This window comes from Canis aureus, chromosome 13 (assembly GCF_053574225.1).
Source record: "Canis aureus isolate CA01 chromosome 13, VMU_Caureus_v.1.0, whole genome shotgun sequence".
NCBI lineage: Eukaryota > Metazoa > Chordata > Mammalia > Carnivora > Canidae > Canis > Canis aureus.
Genome location: NC_135623.1, coordinates 24964530 through 24985427, shown reverse-complemented (window position 1 = coordinate 24985427; position 20898 = coordinate 24964530). Strand labels below are relative to the sequence as shown.

The 20898-nt window shown below is 46.0% G+C and overlaps 1 protein-coding gene across 13 annotated transcripts in view; it reads right to left on the bottom strand.

Moving 5' to 3' along the window:
* The window catches only part of LOC144282188 (X-linked retinitis pigmentosa GTPase regulator-interacting protein 1-like), a 78553-nt gene that overhangs the window by 41920 nt on the left and 15735 nt on the right, over window positions 1-20898 (bottom strand). For all 13 annotated transcript variants that reach the window (XR_013350521.1, XR_013350522.1, XR_013350524.1 and 10 more), the window contains 4 exons: window positions 14087-14184; window positions 9026-9218; window positions 3189-3273; window positions 400-524 (listed from right to left, as the gene is read on the bottom strand). Coding sequence is in view for 8 of the 13 variants with exons in the window: in XM_077845520.1 (XP_077701646.1) it covers window positions 400-524; window positions 3189-3273; window positions 9026-9218; window positions 14087-14184 (501 nt within the window). In the remaining 5 variants the exon portion in view is untranslated. The remainder of the gene's footprint in view (window positions 1-399; window positions 525-3188; window positions 3274-9025; window positions 9219-14086; window positions 14185-20898) is intronic.

The window sequence follows — 20898 nt, the reverse complement described above, 5'->3', positions numbered from 1 at the left end:
TCGTGCGGTTGGGCTTGTGCCTCTGACTCCAGCAGGACGCCCAGAGCCCCGAGACCAAGCCCCATGACCAAGCCCCACGGCAGGCGCTCTGCTCCATGGGAGCCTGCATCTCCCTCTGCCTCCCTCCATCTCACGAGTAAAATAAATAACATCTTTTAAAAAAAAACTGTATTCCAGTTGTCCTGAACCGCATGTCATGCACACGGGCCAACCGAGACAACGGAGTGCTCTGACGCTTGCTCCAGAACTAACTATGCCCGTAGGGATCTGGACCCAGTTTGTATAATCAGCTTCACAGTGATCATCACAAAATGAAGGTAAAACAGGAAAAGGATTCGTGATGAGGCTGACCGCCTGAGAAAGAAGTCAGACCGAGAAGCATGAGAACTCATTACTCACTCTCTAGCTCTTGTTCCACGAGGTCTCCTGATTCCATGACCTGGCGCAGCTCCAGAAACGCGTATCCCACCTCTTGACATTCCTTTTCGTCGTCCAGAGGATCACTTACCACCGTGAACTTTAAACTAAAGAGGGGAAAATTCCATGTAACTCGGTACTGCTGCTACCGTAGAGCCTAAAGTACATACACGAAGGTCAGAGCCGTCACGAGTTACACCATGTTCCCCTGAGCCACTCTTCCCTGGCCTGCATCCTACACGACGAACAGCCAGAGTAAGGAGCCTGTGCGAAGCAACACCAGGCCCGGGGAGGCAGGAATGAAGACTCGAGACGGTATAGTTGATCAAGTTGTGTCAAAACTGTTTAGACGGGATGCTTTGCAAGAGAGCCTGCAGCTCTGAAGAAAGATCAGGAGCCCCCGTGGGCTCAGTCAGTTAAGCCTCTGCCCTGGGGTTCAGGTCATGATCCCAGGGTCCAGGGATCAAGCCTCACGTCGGGCTCCCTGCTCAGCGGGGAGTCTGTTGTTCCCTCTGCTTGTGCTCTCTCTCTCTCTCTCTCTCTGTGTGTGTGTGTGTGTGTCAAATAAAATCTTGAGAACAAAAAGGAAGAAAAAAAGAAAGAAAAGGAAAGAAAGAGAAAGATTTGACCAAGGCAGTGAAGGTATCTGCACACAAACCAAGATTAAAGAAGAATGAGAAGAGTTTTAGATTACTAAATAAAAGAAAATTTGGGTATCAAACTGGAGCAGAGAAAGACAGAAGGAATACAGAATTGCAAAACGTTTAAAAAGCTGGTTCCTCCAAGCCGCAAGCCTGGAGGCAGGGCCCTGGGGCGCCAGCACCTCGACCCACGGTGAGCAGGCGACCGCCCGCCGCCCTTGTTCTCTGGATTCGGCCCAGCAAACAATGGCACTGAGTTCTAGCACCTAGCACCTAGCACCTACTAGATTCGTCGAGATAAAATTCACACATAAGTTCACTATCTCAACCATTTTAAAGTGCACAGTTCAGTGTGTTCGGTGAACTCAGGCCGCCCCCAGGCCGTGCTCACTGCTGCGCGCCCCTCTGCTGGGAGGCCCCCAGGCGACCTGCCCTTTGCCGGGTTTCCTATTCTGGACGCTGTGGATCCCTAGTAATTTTTTTAAAGCAGATACTGGTCACTAATAGTGCTAAGGAAGCAAGAATGGGGCTAAAACCTCAGGCTCTTAAAATCGCAGCTGGCCAGGATCAAGTCAAAAAGCAGAAATCCTGAGAGTGGCCTGGCCGGGCCCCAAGCGACACTGGTCTATGAGGGGGCAGCCGCACCTCCAGGGACAAGGCCAGCCGCTGAGGGGCCGCGGCCCTGCGGGGTCGCCCCTTTCTGGGTCCAGGCCGCTGTTCGAATGTCTCCTGTGTGTGTGTGCGCGTGTGTTTATTTTTCGACTCACAGCCCCGAGGTCAAGAGCTGCTCTGAGATCAGGGTCGGATGCTTCCCTGAGCGCGCCAGGCCCTGCGGGCGCCTCCAACACACTTCGTGGTCTCAGGTGTGGCCCAGAGGCCGCGCCCAGTGATGCTCTGGGACGAGAGGGCCCCCAGTGGGGTCGGGCCTTGGAGCCACGCGGCCTCCTTAGAGGCCCGCGACCTGGCCAGGGGGGCGGCGGCAGGAAGGGAGGTAGAAATCGGGATCTAAAACCGAATAGGAAACCCGCCCCCCAGAAAAAAGCCTACCACTGCGAGAGAGGGAAGGGAGGGAGTGTCCCAGGAACGCGGGGGGCGGAAGAAAGACTGTAAGTCGGGCATGGAGGCCGCGGGCCAGCTGCAGGCCGGGGCGGAGGCTGGAGGCTGATGGCCAGAGGCCGGGGGCCGGGGGCCGGGGGCTGGAAGCCGGCGGCGGGGGGGACCCCGCCCAGACCCCTGCGCGCCCGGGGCTCGCGGGGCCCTTCCCGTCCGATGCACACGGAGTCCAGGCAAGTCCAGGAACGTGCGGGGCCAAGGCGGCGCCCAGCCAGCTCCCGCCACACGCCTGGGGGTGACGCCGGTCGCTGATCCGGCCCCGAACGAAAACCCCAAGCAGACCCCACTCACATCTGAGTTCCAGATGTCAGCGAAACCGTGAGCTCGTTTGTTGGGAACCGTCCCGTGCATTTCTGGTGCTGGGGACCTCCGGGGTGGGGTCTCCTGGGGTCGCGGGAGTAGCAGGGACACCGGCCTGAAACCGGGCCAGCCCACGGCTCAGCGCAGCCGCACCACGGTCAACGCGACCCTGCAGACGGGGCTGTGAAGACCTAGCTCGGGGCCTGCGCGGCTCTCGGGGCACAGCTTTGTTTTTTGTTTTGTTTTGTTTTGTTTTTAGTTTATTTATTCATGAGAGACAGAGGGAGAGGGAGAGGCAGGCTCCCCGCAGGGAGCCCGACACGGGACTCGAACCCAGAGCCCCATGATCAGGCCCCGGGCTGAAGGCGGCGCTCAACCGCTGCGCCCCCCGGCTGCCCCCAGGTCACGCCTTGATCTCGGGGTTGTGAGTTCAGGCCCCGCGCTGGGCTCCAAGCCGGGTGTGGAGGCTACTTGACGACCCTAAATGTGGAACCGTCGGGAGAGCGGGCGGCGAGCGGCCTGTGCCTGCGGCCACGCGTGGGGGCGCCTCGCGGTCGGGCCCCAGGCCGGGTCGGAGCCGCCGGAGGCGGACGCGTTCAGGGGGCGGCGGGCCGGGGCTCCAGGGACCACCCACACTCCCACCCCCCACACACACTCGCACCCCCCCCCACACACACACACACACACACAAGCGCGCACGCTCGCAGGCGCCCTTACCGTCCTTGCTCGCGGCCCCGTCCGCTCAGCGCGTCGCGCAGGAACTGCCTTCGGGCCGCGTGCGTCAGCGGGTCCAGGTGGATCACTGGGCTCGGGGAGGGGAAGCCGAGGGTCAGCGCCACCGCGCAGCTCCGGGACCCCCAGCTCCGCCCCCCCAGCTCCGGGACCCCCAGCTCCGCCCCCCCAGCTCCGGGACCCCCAGCTCCGGGACCCCCAGCCCCGCCCCCCCAGCTCCGCCCCCCCAGCTCTGGGACCCCCAGCTCCGGGACCCCCAGCTCCGCCCCCCCAGCTCCCCCTCCACCCCGGTGTCCGCATGGGGCCGCGGCAGCCCCAGACCCTCCTCCGCCGGGGTGCGGGGCACGCGGACCAGGGGGGTGGGGGCAGAGCGAGACCCGCCGCCAGGCTGCCTCCCCGGCAGCCCGCGCACATCCAGGACCGACCCCAGGACCTTGGTGACGGAGGAAGGAGGAAGTGCGGGCCCGCGGGTCACGGAGTAAGACCCCGGCGGGGACTGAGCCCCGCGGCCGCAGGGCTCCTTAGTGTGCGTTGTTTTTGTTTGCTTTGGGAGACGGAGCAGAGGGAGAGAGAGGGAACCCTAAGCAGGACCTCACGACCTCGGCTGATGTCAACAGTCAGAGGCTTAACGGGCCGAGCCATACTTCAAAATACAATCTTAAAAAAAAGTTAAGGAAATTTACCCAAAATACAAAGAAAAGGTAGAGGTAGGATTATAGGAAGGAAATTAGAAAATCAGAACATCAATTCGGAAGTTCAGAAACTCTACTAAGAAAATGAGAAAATCGTGAGGACAAAATTTTCAAGGAAATGCAACAAAATTTCCCAGAATTAAAAGCCACAAGCTTCCAGATTGAAAGAGCCCCCTGAACAGCTAGAACAATTAGAGGAAAATATACACATTATTCTGAAATTTAAGAACACTAAAGATAACAACAAAATGTTAAAGCCTTCTGGACACGTAGAGGTAGTTGTCATACAAAGGCTAGACTCCTGGCAAAGACCACTGACCAACTGCCTTGAAATTCTGAATAACAATGTTTTAAAAATAGATTTCTATGCTTGCCTAATAATCAACTGAATAAAGGAGTAGAATACAGAGATTTCATGCATCATGCTCTCAAAATGTTTCCTTCCAATATATTCTTTCTCTTTCTCATTAGAAGTGAATCAGAGGATGACAGAGAACCCAGGAGACAGGAAATCTAGAATAGTGAGAATTAAATCAAATTCTCCAAATGGCAGCAGCCGGTAATTGCTGAATGCTGGGCTGAAGAGAGGTCTTCAAGGAAAAACAATTGATGCATCATTTGACAGGTTTGATTATTGGAAAACTTGGAAAGTGGTTAGAGGATGTGAAAAGAACTACAACAGGCATAATGAAAATGGAGCAAATGAAAAATTCATGCAGAATAATAAACAAAAAAGGAAATATAACCATGGCATGCCACTTGGTTCTATAAGAATACTTACATATCCAGGGACGCCTGGGTGGCCCAGCGGTTAAACGTCTGCCTTCAGCTCAGGGCTTGATCCCAAAGACCTGGGATCCAGTCCCAGGTTGGGCTCCCTGCATGGAGCCTTCTTCTCCCTCTGCCTGTGTCTCTGCCTCTCTGTGTCTCTCATGAATAAATAAATAAAATCTTTTTTATTTTTTTAAGATTTATTTATTTATTTATGAGAGAGAGAGAGAGAGAGAGAGAGGCAGAGACACAGGCAGAGAGAGAAGTAGGCTCCATGCCTGGAGCCTGACACAGGACTCGATCCCGGGACTCTAGGATCACGCCCTGGGCCAAAGGCAGGCACCAAACCGCTGAGGCACCCAGGGATCCCCTAAAATCTTTTTTTAAAAAAAAGAATATTTACATATCCATAATAATGGAGACAACTAGGGTTGGATTAAATGAAAGTTTTGATCCAACTATATGGGAGGAAGGAAAGAAGGATGTAGAGTAAGAGACAAATTTTATGTGCCATGACAGGAAGTGAGCACATAATATCTAAAATTGGTGTGTTAGGAAATTGCAACAGAAACATTACTCAGAAATATGGAGTTAAATAACAAGATACAGCAGAAAAAGGGGTTGGTGGACTGAGAAGGCTGGGGATGACAACAGATTGATTTGTGGAGAAAGAATGGAAAAAAAGGGACTGTTTGTTTTTTTTACAAGATTTTATTTATTTATTCATGAGAGACACAGAGAGAGAGAGGCAGAGACACAGGCAGAGGAAGAAGCAGGCCTCCCACAAGGAACCTGATGATGCAGGACTCGATCCCAGGACCCCGGGACCACAACTTGAGCCAAAGGCAGACATCAACCACTGAGCCACCCAGGCACTACAGGACTGTTTAACTTTAATTAAAAATCTTTCTAGGCTTATTTGATATTTTAAAACCATATGCACAATCCCACTTAAATCAATGGACAGATCATCCAAACAGAAAAAGAACAAGGAAACAGTGGTTTTGAATGACACATTGGACCAGGTGGATTTAACGGATATATTCAGAACATTCCATCCCAAAACAACAGAATAGACATTCTTTTCAAGTGTATATGCAACAGTCTCCTGAATAGATCACATATAAGGCCACAAGTCTCAAAAAATTTAAAAAGATCAAAGTCATACCATGTATCTGCTCTCTCTCTCTCTCTCTCTCTCTCTCTTTTTAAAGATTTTATTCATTCATGAGACACACAAAGAGAGAGAGGCAGAGACACAGGCAGAGGGAGAAGCAGGCTCCATGCAGGGAGCCCAACATGGGACTAGAATCCGGGATTCCAGGATCATGCCCTGGGCCGAAGGCAAACACTAAACCACTGAGCCACCCAGGGATCCCCAAATTCTACCAAACATTTATTATTTTTTTTAAAGATTTATTTATTTATCATAGAGAGAGAGAGAGGCAGAGACACAGGAGGAGGGAGAAGCAGGCTCCATGCCGGGAGCCTGATGGGACTCGATCCCGGGACTCCAGAATCGCGCCCTGGGCCAAAGGCAGGCGCTAAACTGCTGAGCCACCCAGGGATCCCTCTACCAAATATTTAAAGAAGTGTTAATACCTAATATCTCAAATATTCCCAAAAATACAAGAAGCAAGAAAACTTCAAAATTCATTCCATGAGGCCAGCATTATCCTGAAACCAAACCAGATAAAGACACTACAAAAAAAGAGAACTACAGGCCAGTATCTCTGATGAACACAGATGCAAAAATCCTCAACAAAATATTAGCAAACCAAATCCAACAATACATTTAAAAAATCATTCACCACAATCAAGTGGGGTTTATTTCCAGGATACAAGGGTATTTCAATATTTGCAAATCAATCAATGTGATACATCGCATCAGTAAGATCATTTCAATAAATGGAGAGGAAGCATTTGACAAAGTACAATATCCATTCATGATAAAAACCCCTCAACAAAGTAGGTTTAGAGGGGACATTCTTCAACATAAAAAAGGCCATAATGGAAAACCCACAGCAAACATCATACTCAATGGTGAAAAACTGAGAGCTTTCCCACTAAGACCAGAAACAAGACAAGGATGTTCTTTCTTACCACTTTTATTCAACACAGTATCGGAAGTAGTAGCCACAGGAATCAGACAAGAAAAAAGAATTAGGGCAGCCCCGATGGCTCAGTGGTTTAGCGCCACCTTCAGCCCAGGGCCTGATCCTGGAGACTCGGGATTGAATCCTGTATCGGGCTCCCTGCATGGAGCCTGCTTCTCCCTCTGCCTGGGTCTCTGCCTCTCTCTCTCTCTCTCTCTCTCTCTCTCTCTGTGTGTTCTCCTGAATAAATAAATAAAATCTTAAAAAGAAAAAAGAAAGCATGCAAACTGGTAAGGAAGAAGTAAAACTTTCACTATTTGCAGATAACATGATACTATATATAGAAAACCCTAAAGACTCCACCAAAAAACTATTAGAACTGATAAATGAATTTAGTAAGGTCGCAGGATACAAGATGAAAAACAGAAATCTGCTGCTTTTCTTATTCTTATTCTTATTCTTATTCTTATTTTCAGTAGGCTCCACACTGGGCTTGAACTCACAACCCTGAGATCAAGATCTGAACTTAGATTAAGAGTCAGATGCTTAACCAACTGAGCCACCAGGCGCTCCTCATTGCATTTCTATGTACAATAATGAAGTAACAGAAAAAGAAATTAAGAAAGCAATCTCATTTACAATTGAACCAAAGATAATAAAATATTTATTTTAGGAACAAATTTAACCAAGGAGATGAAAGACCTACTCTGAAAAACTATAAAACAATGATGAAAGAAATTAAAGAGGACACAAACAAATGGGAAGATATTCCATGTGCAATGATTGGAAGAACAAATATTGTTCAAACGTCCATGCTATCCAAAGGAATCTACAGATTTATTGCAACCCCTATCAAAATATCACCAGCATTCTTCACAGTAAAATAAATATTACTAGAATAAATATTCCTAAAATTTGTATGGAACCACAAAAGATCCCAAATAGGCCAAATAATCTTGAAAAAGAAAAAGCTGGAGGCATCACAATCTCCAAGATTTCAAGATACACTACAAAGGTGCAGTCATCAAAACAGTGTGGTGCTGGCACAGAAACAGACACATAGATCAATGGAGCAGAATAGAGAGCCCAGAAACAAAACCACAATTACATGGTCAATTGATTTTTGACAAAGGAAGCAAAAATATGCAACAGAAAAAAGTCTCTTCAACATATGGTGTCAGGAAAACTGAACAGCTACAGCAAAAGAATGAAACTGGACCACTTTCTTACATCACGCACACAAACTCAACATAGATTAAAGTCTTAAATTTGAGACCTGAAACCATAAAAATCCTAGAAGAGAGCAAAGACAGTAACTTTTCAGACGTCGGCCACAGCAACTTCTTTCTAAACATGTCTCCTAAGGCAAGTGAAATAAAAGAAAAATAAACTACTGGAACTACATCAAAATAAAAATCTTCTACACAGCAAAGGAAAAAATCAACAAAATTAAAAGGCAACCTGGTGAATGGAAGAAGATACTTGCAAATGACACACCCTTTACAGGGTTAGTATCCAAAATACATAAAGAACTGATATAACTGAACACTCAAAAAACAAATAATCTTATTGAAAAGTAGGAAAAAAAAATAAAAAATAAAAAAACCAAAAAAGTAAAAGTAGGGCAGAAGACATGAACAGACATTTCACCAGATGTCCAGCAGACACATAAAAAGATGATTAAAATCACTCACCATCGGGGAAACGCAAATCAAAACCACAATGAGATCCCACCTTACACCTGTAAGAATGGCTCAAACTAAAAACACAAGCAACAGCAAGTGTTGGCGAGGATGTGGAGAAAAAGGAAACCTCTTGCACTGTTGTTGGGAATGCAAACTGATGCAGCCACTGTGGATTGATCTAGAGGATAGAAGGCTGAGTGAAATAACAATGAACACCGGAAAAAAAAGAGACAAACCAAAAATTCAGACTCTTAAGTATGGAGAAGAGGAGGGTAGGGGGATGGGTGAAACAGGTGATGGATTGCAAGGGTGCGCTCATCACGAGGAGCGCTGAATAAGGTATAGATTTGTCCCCGCCTTATGTTGTACACCTAAAGCTACTATAACACTGTATGCGAACTATACTGGAATTAAAATAAAAAATAGTAAAATATTTTAAAAACAAAAAATTAAGTAAGACCGTATGCATATATCACTTTGATAAATAAAAGAAAATGGCTGCCTCCAGCCCGTTGGCCGGGCCGGGCAGGCCTGAGCCCTCAGAACCGCCCCCCAGCCAATCACAAGGGATGCGTCACCTTTGCTGAAGTGGAAGTGGATCTCTTCTCCTGCCCTCGGTTTCCTCAGGGACACCGGAGTCTCTGTCTCTGACAAGGGCACATCGCAGAACTTGTACTCTACGTACACCTGCCTCACAGTCTCATCACCCATCACTTCAGCCTCTGGGTTGAAGGCCAGCGAGATCACTTCAATGCACATCTTCTCCGAGTCCTGACAGGGAAAACTCTTACTTATTTCCTATAGATTAGCGATGCTCCATCTGATTAGCACGCTACCCTCCCGGACGCAACAACCTTAGACATATTCCGTCTAACGGAGCTTCGGAATGGGCGAGCAGGCCAAGCTGCCCCCAGAGCCTCCCGCCCCACAGGTGCCTGCCACGGAGCCAGGCCTTCGCCCCCGCTGCGGGGTTGCCGCCGCGGCCCCGGCCTCCCTTTCCACACGCCCGGTGCCCATTTTTGTGTTAGGAACACCGGGAGGGCTGACATCCTTGCAGTTGCAAGAAATAAGCGGAGGGCAGGGTTACGGCCCTGTCATGACTCGCGCGAGGAGCATCCGGGATGGCCCCAACGGCCGCGGTTGGCCCTTGTCATCTGGGAGCGCTCTCTGGTCCTGCAGCTTGCCGGGCCGGTACCCTCACTTTTCCAAAGATCTACCCCCACCCCCGTCTTTTCTTCTCTTGGGAAGCAAGCAGAGCTCTTGGGCCTTCTCCTAGGAAGCTCAGAGGCCGTTTCTCAACAAATTCACATCAGAACCATGATGCGCCCCCCCCCCCCCAGCAGCCCTCCTACCATCCCCGCCCAGCAAACACCGGCTCTCTATGGTGTTCTCCACGTGTGGGTTTTGACACGGCTCAGCTAGGTGGGTCTCACTAGCGATTTTTTTTAAAGATTCATTTATTTATTCAGGAGACACACACACACACACACACAGAGGCGGAGACACAGGCCCAGGGAGGAGCAGGCTCCCTGCGGGGGGGAGGGGGGCGGGCGGTAAAGCGGGACTATCCCGGGACCCGGGGATCACCCCCTGAGCCACCCAGGCGTCTCTTTTTATATAGACTTTATTTTTGAGTAATCTCTTCCCGCGGCCTGGGGCTCAAACCTACAACCCCCTAGCCAGCCAGGTGCCACAACCCATTCTATTGCTAATTATTATTCAAATTTTCTTTGTTGTATTTAAAATCAACAAATACCTTATTTCTTTGCTCACTGATTTACATCTGTTTTCCCTCAGTAGAATGTAAGATTCAAGAGTGAAGGGACCAAGTCTGGCTTAGTCGTCATCTTGTGTCCACAGAGCCTGGCAAATACTAAGACAGGCCCCCCCGCAATTACTCACTAAGGACTTAACAACCCCCAGCGCTGCCCTGAGGCTTTGGTGAGTTAATGAACGTCAAGTACGGAGCATTAAAGTTCAGTCAGCGTTGCCCACTGAGGTCTGTCTAAATAAAAAGTCACATATTGGGATCCTTGGGTGGTGCAGTGGTTTGGCGCCTGCCTTTGGCCCAGGGCGAGATCCTCAGACCCTGGATCGAGTCCCACGTTGGGCTCCCTGCATGGAGCCTGCTTCTCCCTCTGCCTGTGTCTCTGCCTCTCTGTCTCTCTCTGTGTGACTATCATGAATAAATGAATAAATAAATAAAATCTTTAAAGAAAAAAAAGTCACATATTATTTTAACAAAATACTGATCAGCAGCTAAGAGAAATGAACTAGAAAAAGCTGAATATATCAACATGCAAGGACTCCCAAAATGTTACTGATGGTAAATGCACATTTCAGAATAATGTACACCAAAAAAGAAAAAACAAAAAAACAAAAACAAAAAGAAAAAAAAGAAAAAACATGCAAAAAACTATGTGAATGGTACATGGCACCTGCCTGTACATTTTTTGTGCAACTGTTTACAAATCTTTAATCATCTCAAAATAAGAGAGAGGCAGAGACACAGGCAGAGGGAGAAGCAGGTTCCCTGCGGGGAAGCCAATCCCAGGACTCAATCCTGGGACCCCGGGGTCACACCTTGGGTCCAAGGCAGAAGCTCAACCACTGAGCAGGTGCCCCAAAATAAGAAGGTTTTAAAAAGAAAAACATGTACTGCTTAATATCATTCATAAGAAAGAAAAAAAAAAAAGCTCAAGTATCATCTCTGGTCCTACAACCCCTGGATCTTTATGCGTAACTATTCTGAAATACAGTAATGATTGAGTATAGTTGACTCTTGAACAACAGAGGTTTGAATGACGTGGGTCCTCTTATATGTGGATTTTTTGGGATAAATCGGTACAGGAGCACCCAGGGGCTCAGTCCCTTGATTTCAGCTCAGGTCATGATCTCAGGGTCATGGGACTGAGTCCCGTGTGGGCTCTGTGCTCAGCTCTAAGTCTGCTTGTCCCTCTCCCTCTCTCCTCTTCCTGCTCCTGCAGGCATGCTCTCTCTCTCTTAAATATTTTTTTTAAAAATACAGTACAGGGCAGCCCCAGGTGGCTCAGCAGTTTAGCACCACCTTCGGCCTAGGGCGTGATCGTGGAGACCCGGGATCGAGTCCCGCGTCGGGCTCTCTGCATGCAGCCTGCTTCTCCCTCTGCCTGTGTCTCTGCCTCTCTCTCTCTTTCTGTGTCTCTCATGAATAAATAAATAAAATATTAAAAAAAAAATACAGGGATGCCTGGGTGGCTCAGTGGTTGAGCCACTGCCTTTGGCTCAGGTCATGATCCCCGAGTTCCAGGATCGAGTCCCATATCGGGCTCCCAGTATGGAGTCTGCTTCTCCCTCTGCCTCTCTGTGTCTTTGCCTCTGTGTGTGTGTGTCTCTCTCATGAATAAATAAATATTAAAAAAAAGAAAAGAAAAAAATACAGTACAGTACTGTAAATCTTTCTTCTCCCTATGATTTTCTTTTTTTTTAAATTTTTTATTTTATTTATGATAGGCACACAGTGTGAGAGAGATAGGCAGAGACATAGGCAGAGGGAGAAGCAGGCTCCATGCACTGGGAGCCCGACGTGGGATTCGATCCCGGGTCTCCAGGATCGCGCCCTGAGCCAAAGGCAGGCGCTAAACCGCTGCGCCACCCAGGGATCCCCCTCCCTATGATTTTCTTAATGACATTTTCTATAGCTGACTTTATCGTAAGAATACAGCATACAATACATATAACATACAAAATACAAGTTAATCAAAGGTTTATGTAATGGGTAAGCCTTCTGGTCAACAGTAGGTTATCAATAGTTAAGTTTTGGGGGGAATCAAAAATTGTATGTGGGTTGTCAACTGTGCCAGGGATCATGTTCCTAACCCCCATGTTGTTCAAAGGTCAACTCTATGTGTCTGTGCTATGAATCTAATTTGATAATAACACTAAGTGTTTGCTAAGTAAGCTCAGTTTTCTTTCTTTTTATTTTTAAGAGAGTAAGAGAAAGCAAGTGCAAGCAGGGGAGGAGCAGAGGGAGAGGGAGAGGGGGAGAATCTTAAATAGACATCGTGCTGAACACAGAGCCCAGTGCAGGGCTTCATCTCACCATCCTGAGAGATCATGACCTGAGCTGAAACCAAGTCGGATGCTTAACCAACTGAGGCACCCAGGCTCCCCAGTAAGCTCAGTTTTCATACTTAATTTCTCCAATAGCATTTTTGGATGCACAACAGTATTCTAAAAAGAGATCTTATTGAGGAGCCTTTAATTTTGAATAATATTTTAAATGTAATATGTCTGGCTTGTAGTTAAAAAATTTGCTGACCAGCTGATGGCTTTTCAGGGTGATCTGAGAGGTGGCTTAGTTTAGAAACTTTGCAGATCAGCTCTTCTGCTAGCTGGCTCTCTATCCTGGACACATTAGTTAATCTTCTTCACCTTTATGATCTCTAAGGTGTTATAGTTCTGTTCCAACATCTTATGGCTCTGATCTATCTTATAAGCATTTCTCAAGATATTAATTATGTAATGGCGAAAGAAAAATAAGGTAAAAATTCAGAATAAAATACACTTAAGTATTTGCTATCTTAACTGTTTAGGTCTACTGTTGTTTTGTTTTGTTTTGTTTTTTTAAGATTTTATTTATTCATGAGAGACACAGAGAGAGAAGTAGAGACACAGGCAGAGGGAAAAACAGGCTCCGTACAGGGAGCCCCATGTGGAACTCGATCCCAGGACCCCAGGGTCACACCCTGGGCCAAAAGCAGACACTCAACCACTGAGTGACTCAGTCACAGGTCTACTGATGTTGAGTGGTTTCTCCCCACTCCAATAATCTTCCTGACTTTCAAGGAAGAGCTTTCTGACCTTTCCAAAAAGCAGCAATAATTTCACTTTTCTGAATTCTTACAAAGCCTAGAGTTTCTATTACATAATCCAACCACTGGATTTGAGGTCACACTATACTCATATTGTTTCTAATGAAGTTCATAATCCTCAATCAGATTTCAATCTTTCAGTCAGTCACTCTCATTCAACAAATATTTTTGGGCACCTACAAATGTATCAGAAAGCACTCAAGAGAGTGACTGTTTCCTACCTCACTTATAACCCCACAAGACTCTAATACAATGATTGTTAAATATATCTGTGGATATTTAGTCACATATATATTTATGTGTATGTATGTATTCCAGTTAGTTCCACAAGAGATCTGAGGCTGAAATATTTGATAAATAATTACAATTACAGGTTTTAAATGTTAGGCCTAAAACTTTGGAAGCTGAATGCTCTCTCTGAGCTTTCCCTCTTTTCTAGCCTCCACCTCCCAAAGTAAGCCTGCTTTCCTTAGGTGGATTTAGGAAATGGGCATCACTCAAGCTGGACATGGATCACAGCACACAATGAAGGAACCAGGCAAGGGATTCAATAAAGAACAGAAGGATTGAGGCAAGTCCTCATTTATATCCAATCAAGACAGTGATCCTTCCAACAGAGACTGTATCGAGAGACTTCCATTCATTCACAATGGAAATTTAACTAAATAGCTTAAATTTCCCATTGGGCTCATTAACCCTGGATTATTTTCACCTATGTGGCCATTAGGCACAATGTCATTATTTATAACCTTGTCTCATACGAAGTGATTACCCCGGTGTACTTACTGCCTTAGGACATTTCAGAGATACTGGTGTCACTATGTCATCACTATCTGTAGTTTGTGCTTCACTGGCTTCAGAAGCTTGTTCACAGGATTCTTTATCTGCAAGAGAAGAGGCTGGAGTTACAGAACTATTTCCAAGCACCCTATCTTGCCCAGTACCTACATCTGCGATCCACTGTCTGGGCACAAGTTCTGAGTACCTAGATTTTGGCTTCATTTACTGAGATTCAAACCCTCTTTTTCAAAGATTCACTTATTCAGAAACCTGACAAATAAGGAGCTTCCTTTTGGAGAAAAAGAAAAGAAAAGAAAGGACAAGAAGAAAGAATGGAAGGAAGGAAAATAGAAGGTTGGTCCTTTTGTGTGGGCTGGAGAAAATGACCAAACCAAGAAAAAGCAATGTACAATCAGGCGCCCCTCCATTGACTTTTTTAAATTGAGTTGTTGGGAACCCTGGGTGGCGCAGCGGTTTGGCGCCTGCCTTTGGCCCAGGGCGCGATCCTGGAGACCCGGGATCGAATCCCACGTCGGGCTCCCGGTGCATGGAGCCTGCTTCTCCCTCTGCCTGTGTCTCTGCCTCTCTCTCTCTCTCTCTCTCTCTCTCTCTCTGTGTGACTATCATAAATAAATAAAAATTTAAATTAAAAAAAAATTGAGTTGTCTTTTTACTGAGTTGTAAGAATTCCTTACTGATTATGGATACAAGCCCTTTATCAGAAATGTGATTTGCAAATATTTTCTCCTAATCTGTAGCTGATCTTTTCATTTTCTTGTGTCCTTTGAAAAGCATGTAATTTTTATTTTGCCAAAGTCCACTTTATCAATTTTTAATTTTATGGATCATGCTGCTGATTCATATCTAAGAAATAGAATAAGGTCAAATAGTTTATTATCTGATGTTTTCTTTTAGAAATGCTATAGTTTTGGTTCTAATATTTAGATTTGTGATGTATTTTGGTTGATTTTTGTGTATGGTGTGAAATAGTGGTCTAAGTTCTTCCTCTATGTGGATATCTAATTGTCCTAGCACCATTTATGGGAATTAGATATCCCCATTGAATTGTCCTGGGACATTTGTGGAAAATCAAGTGACCATAAATGTAAAAGTTTATTTCCAGATTCATTATTCTGTTCCACTGATCTGCAAGTCTATATTTATGCTAAACCACACTGCCTGAATTATTCTATCTTTATAGTAAGGTTTGAAATCAGGTAGTACAAAAATTTCAACTTTGTTCCTTTACAAAGTTGTTTTAGTTATTCAAAAGTATTTGCATTTCTTTCTTTTAATATTTTTTTATTCATGAAAGACACACAGAGAGAGGCAAGGACACAGGCAGAGGGAGAAGCAGGCTCCATGCAGGGAGCCCGACATGGGACTCAATCCCAGGTCTCCAGGATCAGGCCCTGGACTGAAGGCAGTGCTAAATCACTGAGCCACAGGGGCTGCCCATGATTTTCTAAATATAAAATCATGTCATTTGCAAATAAAGACAGCACTGCTTCTTTCTTTACAGTTAGTAGGACTTTAATTTCTTTTTCTTGTCTTATTGCAATGATTAAAATCTCTACTACAGGGCAGCCCCGGTGGCACAGCGGTTTAGCGCCGCCTGCAGCCCAGGGCATGATCCTGGAGTCCCGGGATCGAGTCCCACGTCGGGCTCTCTTCATGGAGCCTGCTTCTCCCTCTGCCTGTGTCTCTGCCTCTCTCTCTCTCTCTCTCTCTCTCTGCATCTCTATGAATAAATAAATAAAATCTTAAAAAAAAATCTCTACTACAATGTTCAAACATGGTGGTGAAAGCAGACATCCTTTCTTTGTTCTCAATCTTAAGGGAAAAGCATTCAGTCTTTTACCACATGGTAGGATGTTAACTACAGGTTTTGTTACGCTTTATTAGTTTGAAGTAATTTCCTTCTACCTAGTTTGGTGAGAGTTCTATCAAGAATGGGAGTTGGGGGATCCCTGGGTGGCGCAGCGGTTTGGCGCCTGCCTTTGGCCCAGGGTGGGATCCTGGAGACCTGAGATCAAATCCCACGTCGGGCTCCCGGTGCATGGAGCCTGCTTCTCCCTCTGCCTGTGTCTCTGCCTCTCTCTCTCTCTCCCTGTGTGACTATCATAAATAAATAAAAATTAAAAAAAAAAAAAAAGATGGGAGTTGGGGGTGCGGGGGTGGCTAGGTCAGTTGAGTGACCAACTTTTGGTTTCAGCTCAGATCATGATCTCAGGATCATGGGATTGAGCCCCATATCATGCTCTGCCCTCAGAACAGAGTTTACTTGAAATTGTGTCTCTCCCTTTCCTTCTTTTTTTTTTTTTTTAAGATTTTATTTATTCATGAGAGACAGAGACAGAGAGAGAGAGGTAGAGACACAGGCACAGGGAGAACAGGCTCCCTGTGGGGAGCCCAACATGGGACTCGATCCTGGGTCTCCAGGATCACATCCTGGGCCAAAGGCAGGTGCTAAACTGCTGAGCCACCAGCTGTCCCTCTCCCTTTCTTTCTGTCCTTCCCCAGGTTCATACTCTTTCTCTCTCTAAATAAACAAAATTTTTAAAAATCTAAAACAAAAAGAATGGGAGTTGGATTTTGTGAGAGGCTTTTTTATCTATTGAGATGATCATAACGCTTTCATTCTATTAAAGTGTATTAAACAGTTTTCTGCTATTAAACTAAACTTGCATTCCAGGAGTAAATCTCAGTTGATCATGATGAGCAACCCTTTTCATATTCTTATATTGTGCTGGATTGGTTTGCTAATATTTCATTTAGGATACTGCGTCTGTGTCCATGTTGAATAGTGGTCTATAGCTGCTTTATTTTTATGTCTTTGGCTTGCTTTGGTATCAAGATAATACCACTTTGTAATCAAATCAGTTAGAAAGTTTCCCTTGCTCTACTATTCTCAGAAAGAGACTATGAAGGATCAGCATTATTTTTCTTCCTCAAAAATTGAGAGAATTCATCACTGAAGTCATCTGGAACTGGACTTTTTCAGTGGGGAATACTTAAAATTACTAATTCTCATCTGTACTTTTAATTTTTTATTTTTTTTTCATCTGTACTTTTTATATGTTAATGCAGCTCTTCTATTTCTTCTTAAATCAGTTCTAGTATTTCTAGGGATTTGTCTTTTCATCTAAGTTGCATAAAGTTGTTCATAATATTCTTTTAGAGTCCTTCTAATTGTAAAGTCTGTAGTGGCCTTACATTCATTCCTGATTTTGCTATCTTGTGTCTTCGTTCTTTTTTTTTTTTTTTCTTGATCAGCAGACCAGTCATCAATTAATTGCTTCTCAGCTCAAAATAAAAGCTTCATCGCCTGCTCTGCAATGATGGGGCTGGACCCTGTAAATATTTCCTCTTTGCCAGCTGGCACCATGTTGTCCTGTCAGTAGAGAGCACAGGAGGATCACTGGAGAAGAAAAAGATCTCTCCCTGGTTCCAATGTGCTTACTGAGGAGGACTCCTGCAGAAGACAGGGACTTTGCAGACCAGGCTCCCACACAGGCTTCCGCAGCTTAGGGCCTGGCTCCAGCAGTACAGGTTCCTGCAGAGCACATCCCTGGTAGCACATGGCCTCTGCAGCATCCACTTCTAGCAGGTTCCGGGCCCATACAGGGCCCCTCCCTGGGCGCAGTTCCCGGTACACCCCCCAGCAAGGCAGCTCTGCGGGGAAAGGCCCCGTGACCCCTGTGAATGGTTTGCCTGCGAGCCCCAGAGGTCGGCTTCACGGTCCCCCCAGCCCCGTGTGCGGGCCATGCCTGGGCCTCCCTCGGGCAGCACTGCTCCATTGCCTCCTCCGAGTCCGGGATGCGGCCTACGTCTCCTGTGGGGACTGTTTCCGTTCTGGGGACCAATGAGTGCTCCTTAAACCTGACCTTGCGGGGCACCTGGGAGCTCCAGGGTTGAGCTCTGCCCTCGACCCAGGGCGTGACCCCGGGTCCCAGGATCAAGTCCCACATGGGGCTCCCTTCAGGGAGCCTGCTTCTCCCTCTGCCTGGGTCTCTGCCTCTCTGGGTCTCTCAGGAACAGATAAATAAATAAAATCTTAAAAAAATAATAAATAAATCTGCTTTTGTATTTTTTGGAGTTCTTTTTACTTTTTACTAGTCAATCCTCATCTACCTCCCCCCAGTCCAATCTCCTATTATAGTTAATAACTCTTTATATTAAGCTTCTCCTATTCGAATTATTAGGCAATTTCTGGTTGGATCTAATCAGTAGCCATTTTAGATAAAGGTTTATCAAGTGTTTTGCTTTGTTTTCAGGGCTAATCATGTTTGTTGACCTTTTTTTTTATGTTGACCTTTTCAAACAAACGAAGTTGGGGTCACTGATTTTCTCTATTCCTTTTCTGTTTCTGTTTCATTGATTTCTGCTCTAATCTTTACTATTTCTTTCTTTGGGTTTGATTTTACTTTCTTTTACTAGCTTCTTAAAGTAGAAGCTTAGGGTATTGAGTTTAGATAGTTTTTTTTTCCTTGTGATAAGCATTTAAAGCTATAACAATTTTCTTATAAGCACTGCTTTAGCTGCGTCTCACAAATTGTGATATGTTGTATTTTCGTTTTCATTCAGTGTAATATATTTTCTAATTTTCCTTAGCAGCTCTTCTGGGATGCAAGGGTTACTTAGAAACATGTTGGTTAATTAACAAATATTTGTTATTGTCTACATTAGTTTTCTATGGTTGCTGTCACAAAACACCACAAACTTAGTGGCTTAAGAGTAACTTTTGGCCTGGGGCTAGTGAAAACGTCCATATCCTTCCAAATATGTGAGATGCCGATCCCATTACTAAATCCTAAAATGTCTGCAGGGCATTTCCACACATGGTGGTGCTGCACAGTCCTGCAGGCCAGGGGAAATCCATACTGGAAAAGAAGCTGATGCTGTATTATACGCAGGTCAACCTCACAAAGATTTCGTTCTGCCTTCTATCTGAGGTGCCAAGAACTCCACCACAACGGATTGTACAATTTTGCAGAGCTGGTCTCCAGGGACTACCCTGAACTGCAGGATGCCGTCCCAGAGATTCTAGCCCAAGGGCAGAAAATCCTGTCCATTATCAATGATTTTGATGAGCTGAGAGTCTCCTCGGGGGCACTTATCCATGATATATGGGGTGACTGGAAAAACCAGAAGCTGGTGTTCTCCTCTTGGGTAGTTTGCTAAAGAGAAAAATGCTACCCAAGGCCACTTTACTCATCACCACCTAACCCAGGGCCTTGAGAGAGTGCGGACTCTTGGTTGATCAATCCTTCTGCATAAAAATGGAAGGGTTCTCAGAGCTGGGCAAGAAGGCACATTCACTGAAATACTTTGAAGATAAGGATCAAGTGCTGTGAGCTTTTGATCTGATGAGAGCAATGCCGCCTTGTTCCATATGAGCTCATTTCCTGCTCTGTGCTGGATCATCATCTACACTTGTCTGAACCTGCAGATGGAGAAGGGGGAAGACTTGCCAAACGACCACATGGCTGTTTCTGTTTCCTCTGCAGCCAGTTCATGCAGGCACCTAACAGCTGTTCCACTTTGTACCACGAAGCTCCAATGGAGGCTCCATGTCTTCCGGCTGCTGAGGGCACGTGGACACAGGTATCTGTGTTTGATGACGTTTGCAGACTTGTGTCAAAAATGTCTAACCTTCCTCCTTTCCTGAACAAGTATATCTTCCAGGAGGGCAAACACCATAAGGGCTGCTACTTCTTCACCCACCTCAGTGTCCAGCAGTTTCTTGCCACCATGTTCTATGTTCTGGAGAGTAAAGAGGAAGAAGACAGGGAAAGCCTCAGGTGGGACATTAGGGATGTGCAGAGGCCACTCTCCAAGAAAGACTAAACAACGCCAACTTGACCCAAGTGTGATAACTTCCTAGTCCACCATTCAAACAAAAAGAGAGCCGGGAGTGGGATCCCTGGGTGGCGCAGCGGTTTGGCGCCTGCCTTTGGCCCAGGGCGTGATCCTGGAGACCCGGGATCGAATTCCACATCAGGCTCCCGGTGCATGGAGCCTGCTTCTCCCTCTGCCTGTGTCTCTGCCTCTCTCTCTCTCTCTCTGTGACTATCATAAATAAATAAAAAATTTAAAAAAAAAAATTAAAAAAAAAAAAAAAAAAAGAGAGCCGGGAGTTGGAGACGACTTTTGACTTCCAAATGTCAATGAAAGTCAAATGGGCCTGACATACCTGTTCTGCACAAAGAAGTCTCAATGGGATGGATGGCAGCCTCAAACTTCTGTGTGAGGGCTTGAGTTACCCCCACCGTAAGCTACATTACTCTGGCACTATGGTGCTGCAACAGAACCAATGATGGCTGCAATCACCAAAGTTTCTCAAAGAAAATCAAGGTAATACCCTTGCATCTGGGGCTAATGGACACGGGAATTACTACCGTCCTTTGTAAGGCTTTGAAGAAACCGCTGTGTAACCTGAGATATGTGTGGTTGTGTGGATGTGCCATGGCTTCTTTCAGCTGTGCAGACCTCTCCTCTGCCCTCAGCAGCAACAGAACCTGGTCATGCTGGGCCTGGGTCAGAACTCCTTGGTGGTCTAGTAGAGTAAAGATGCTGTGTGAAGCCTTGAAACTTCAAAATTGCCCCCTCAAGACACACAGGATGAAGACAGATGAATCTGAGGCTCAAATCTAGAAGCTCCTGAAAGTCATCAAAGAAAGCAATCCGCAACTAACTATTGAGGGCTATTTTGAAGGCAACTGCATCCTTTCACAAGCTGTTCTAACAACTGAGAGCCCAGAAAAAACAGCCTCTTCTCAGGATTCCATTTTCTGAATGCAGATGTGAATTACTTA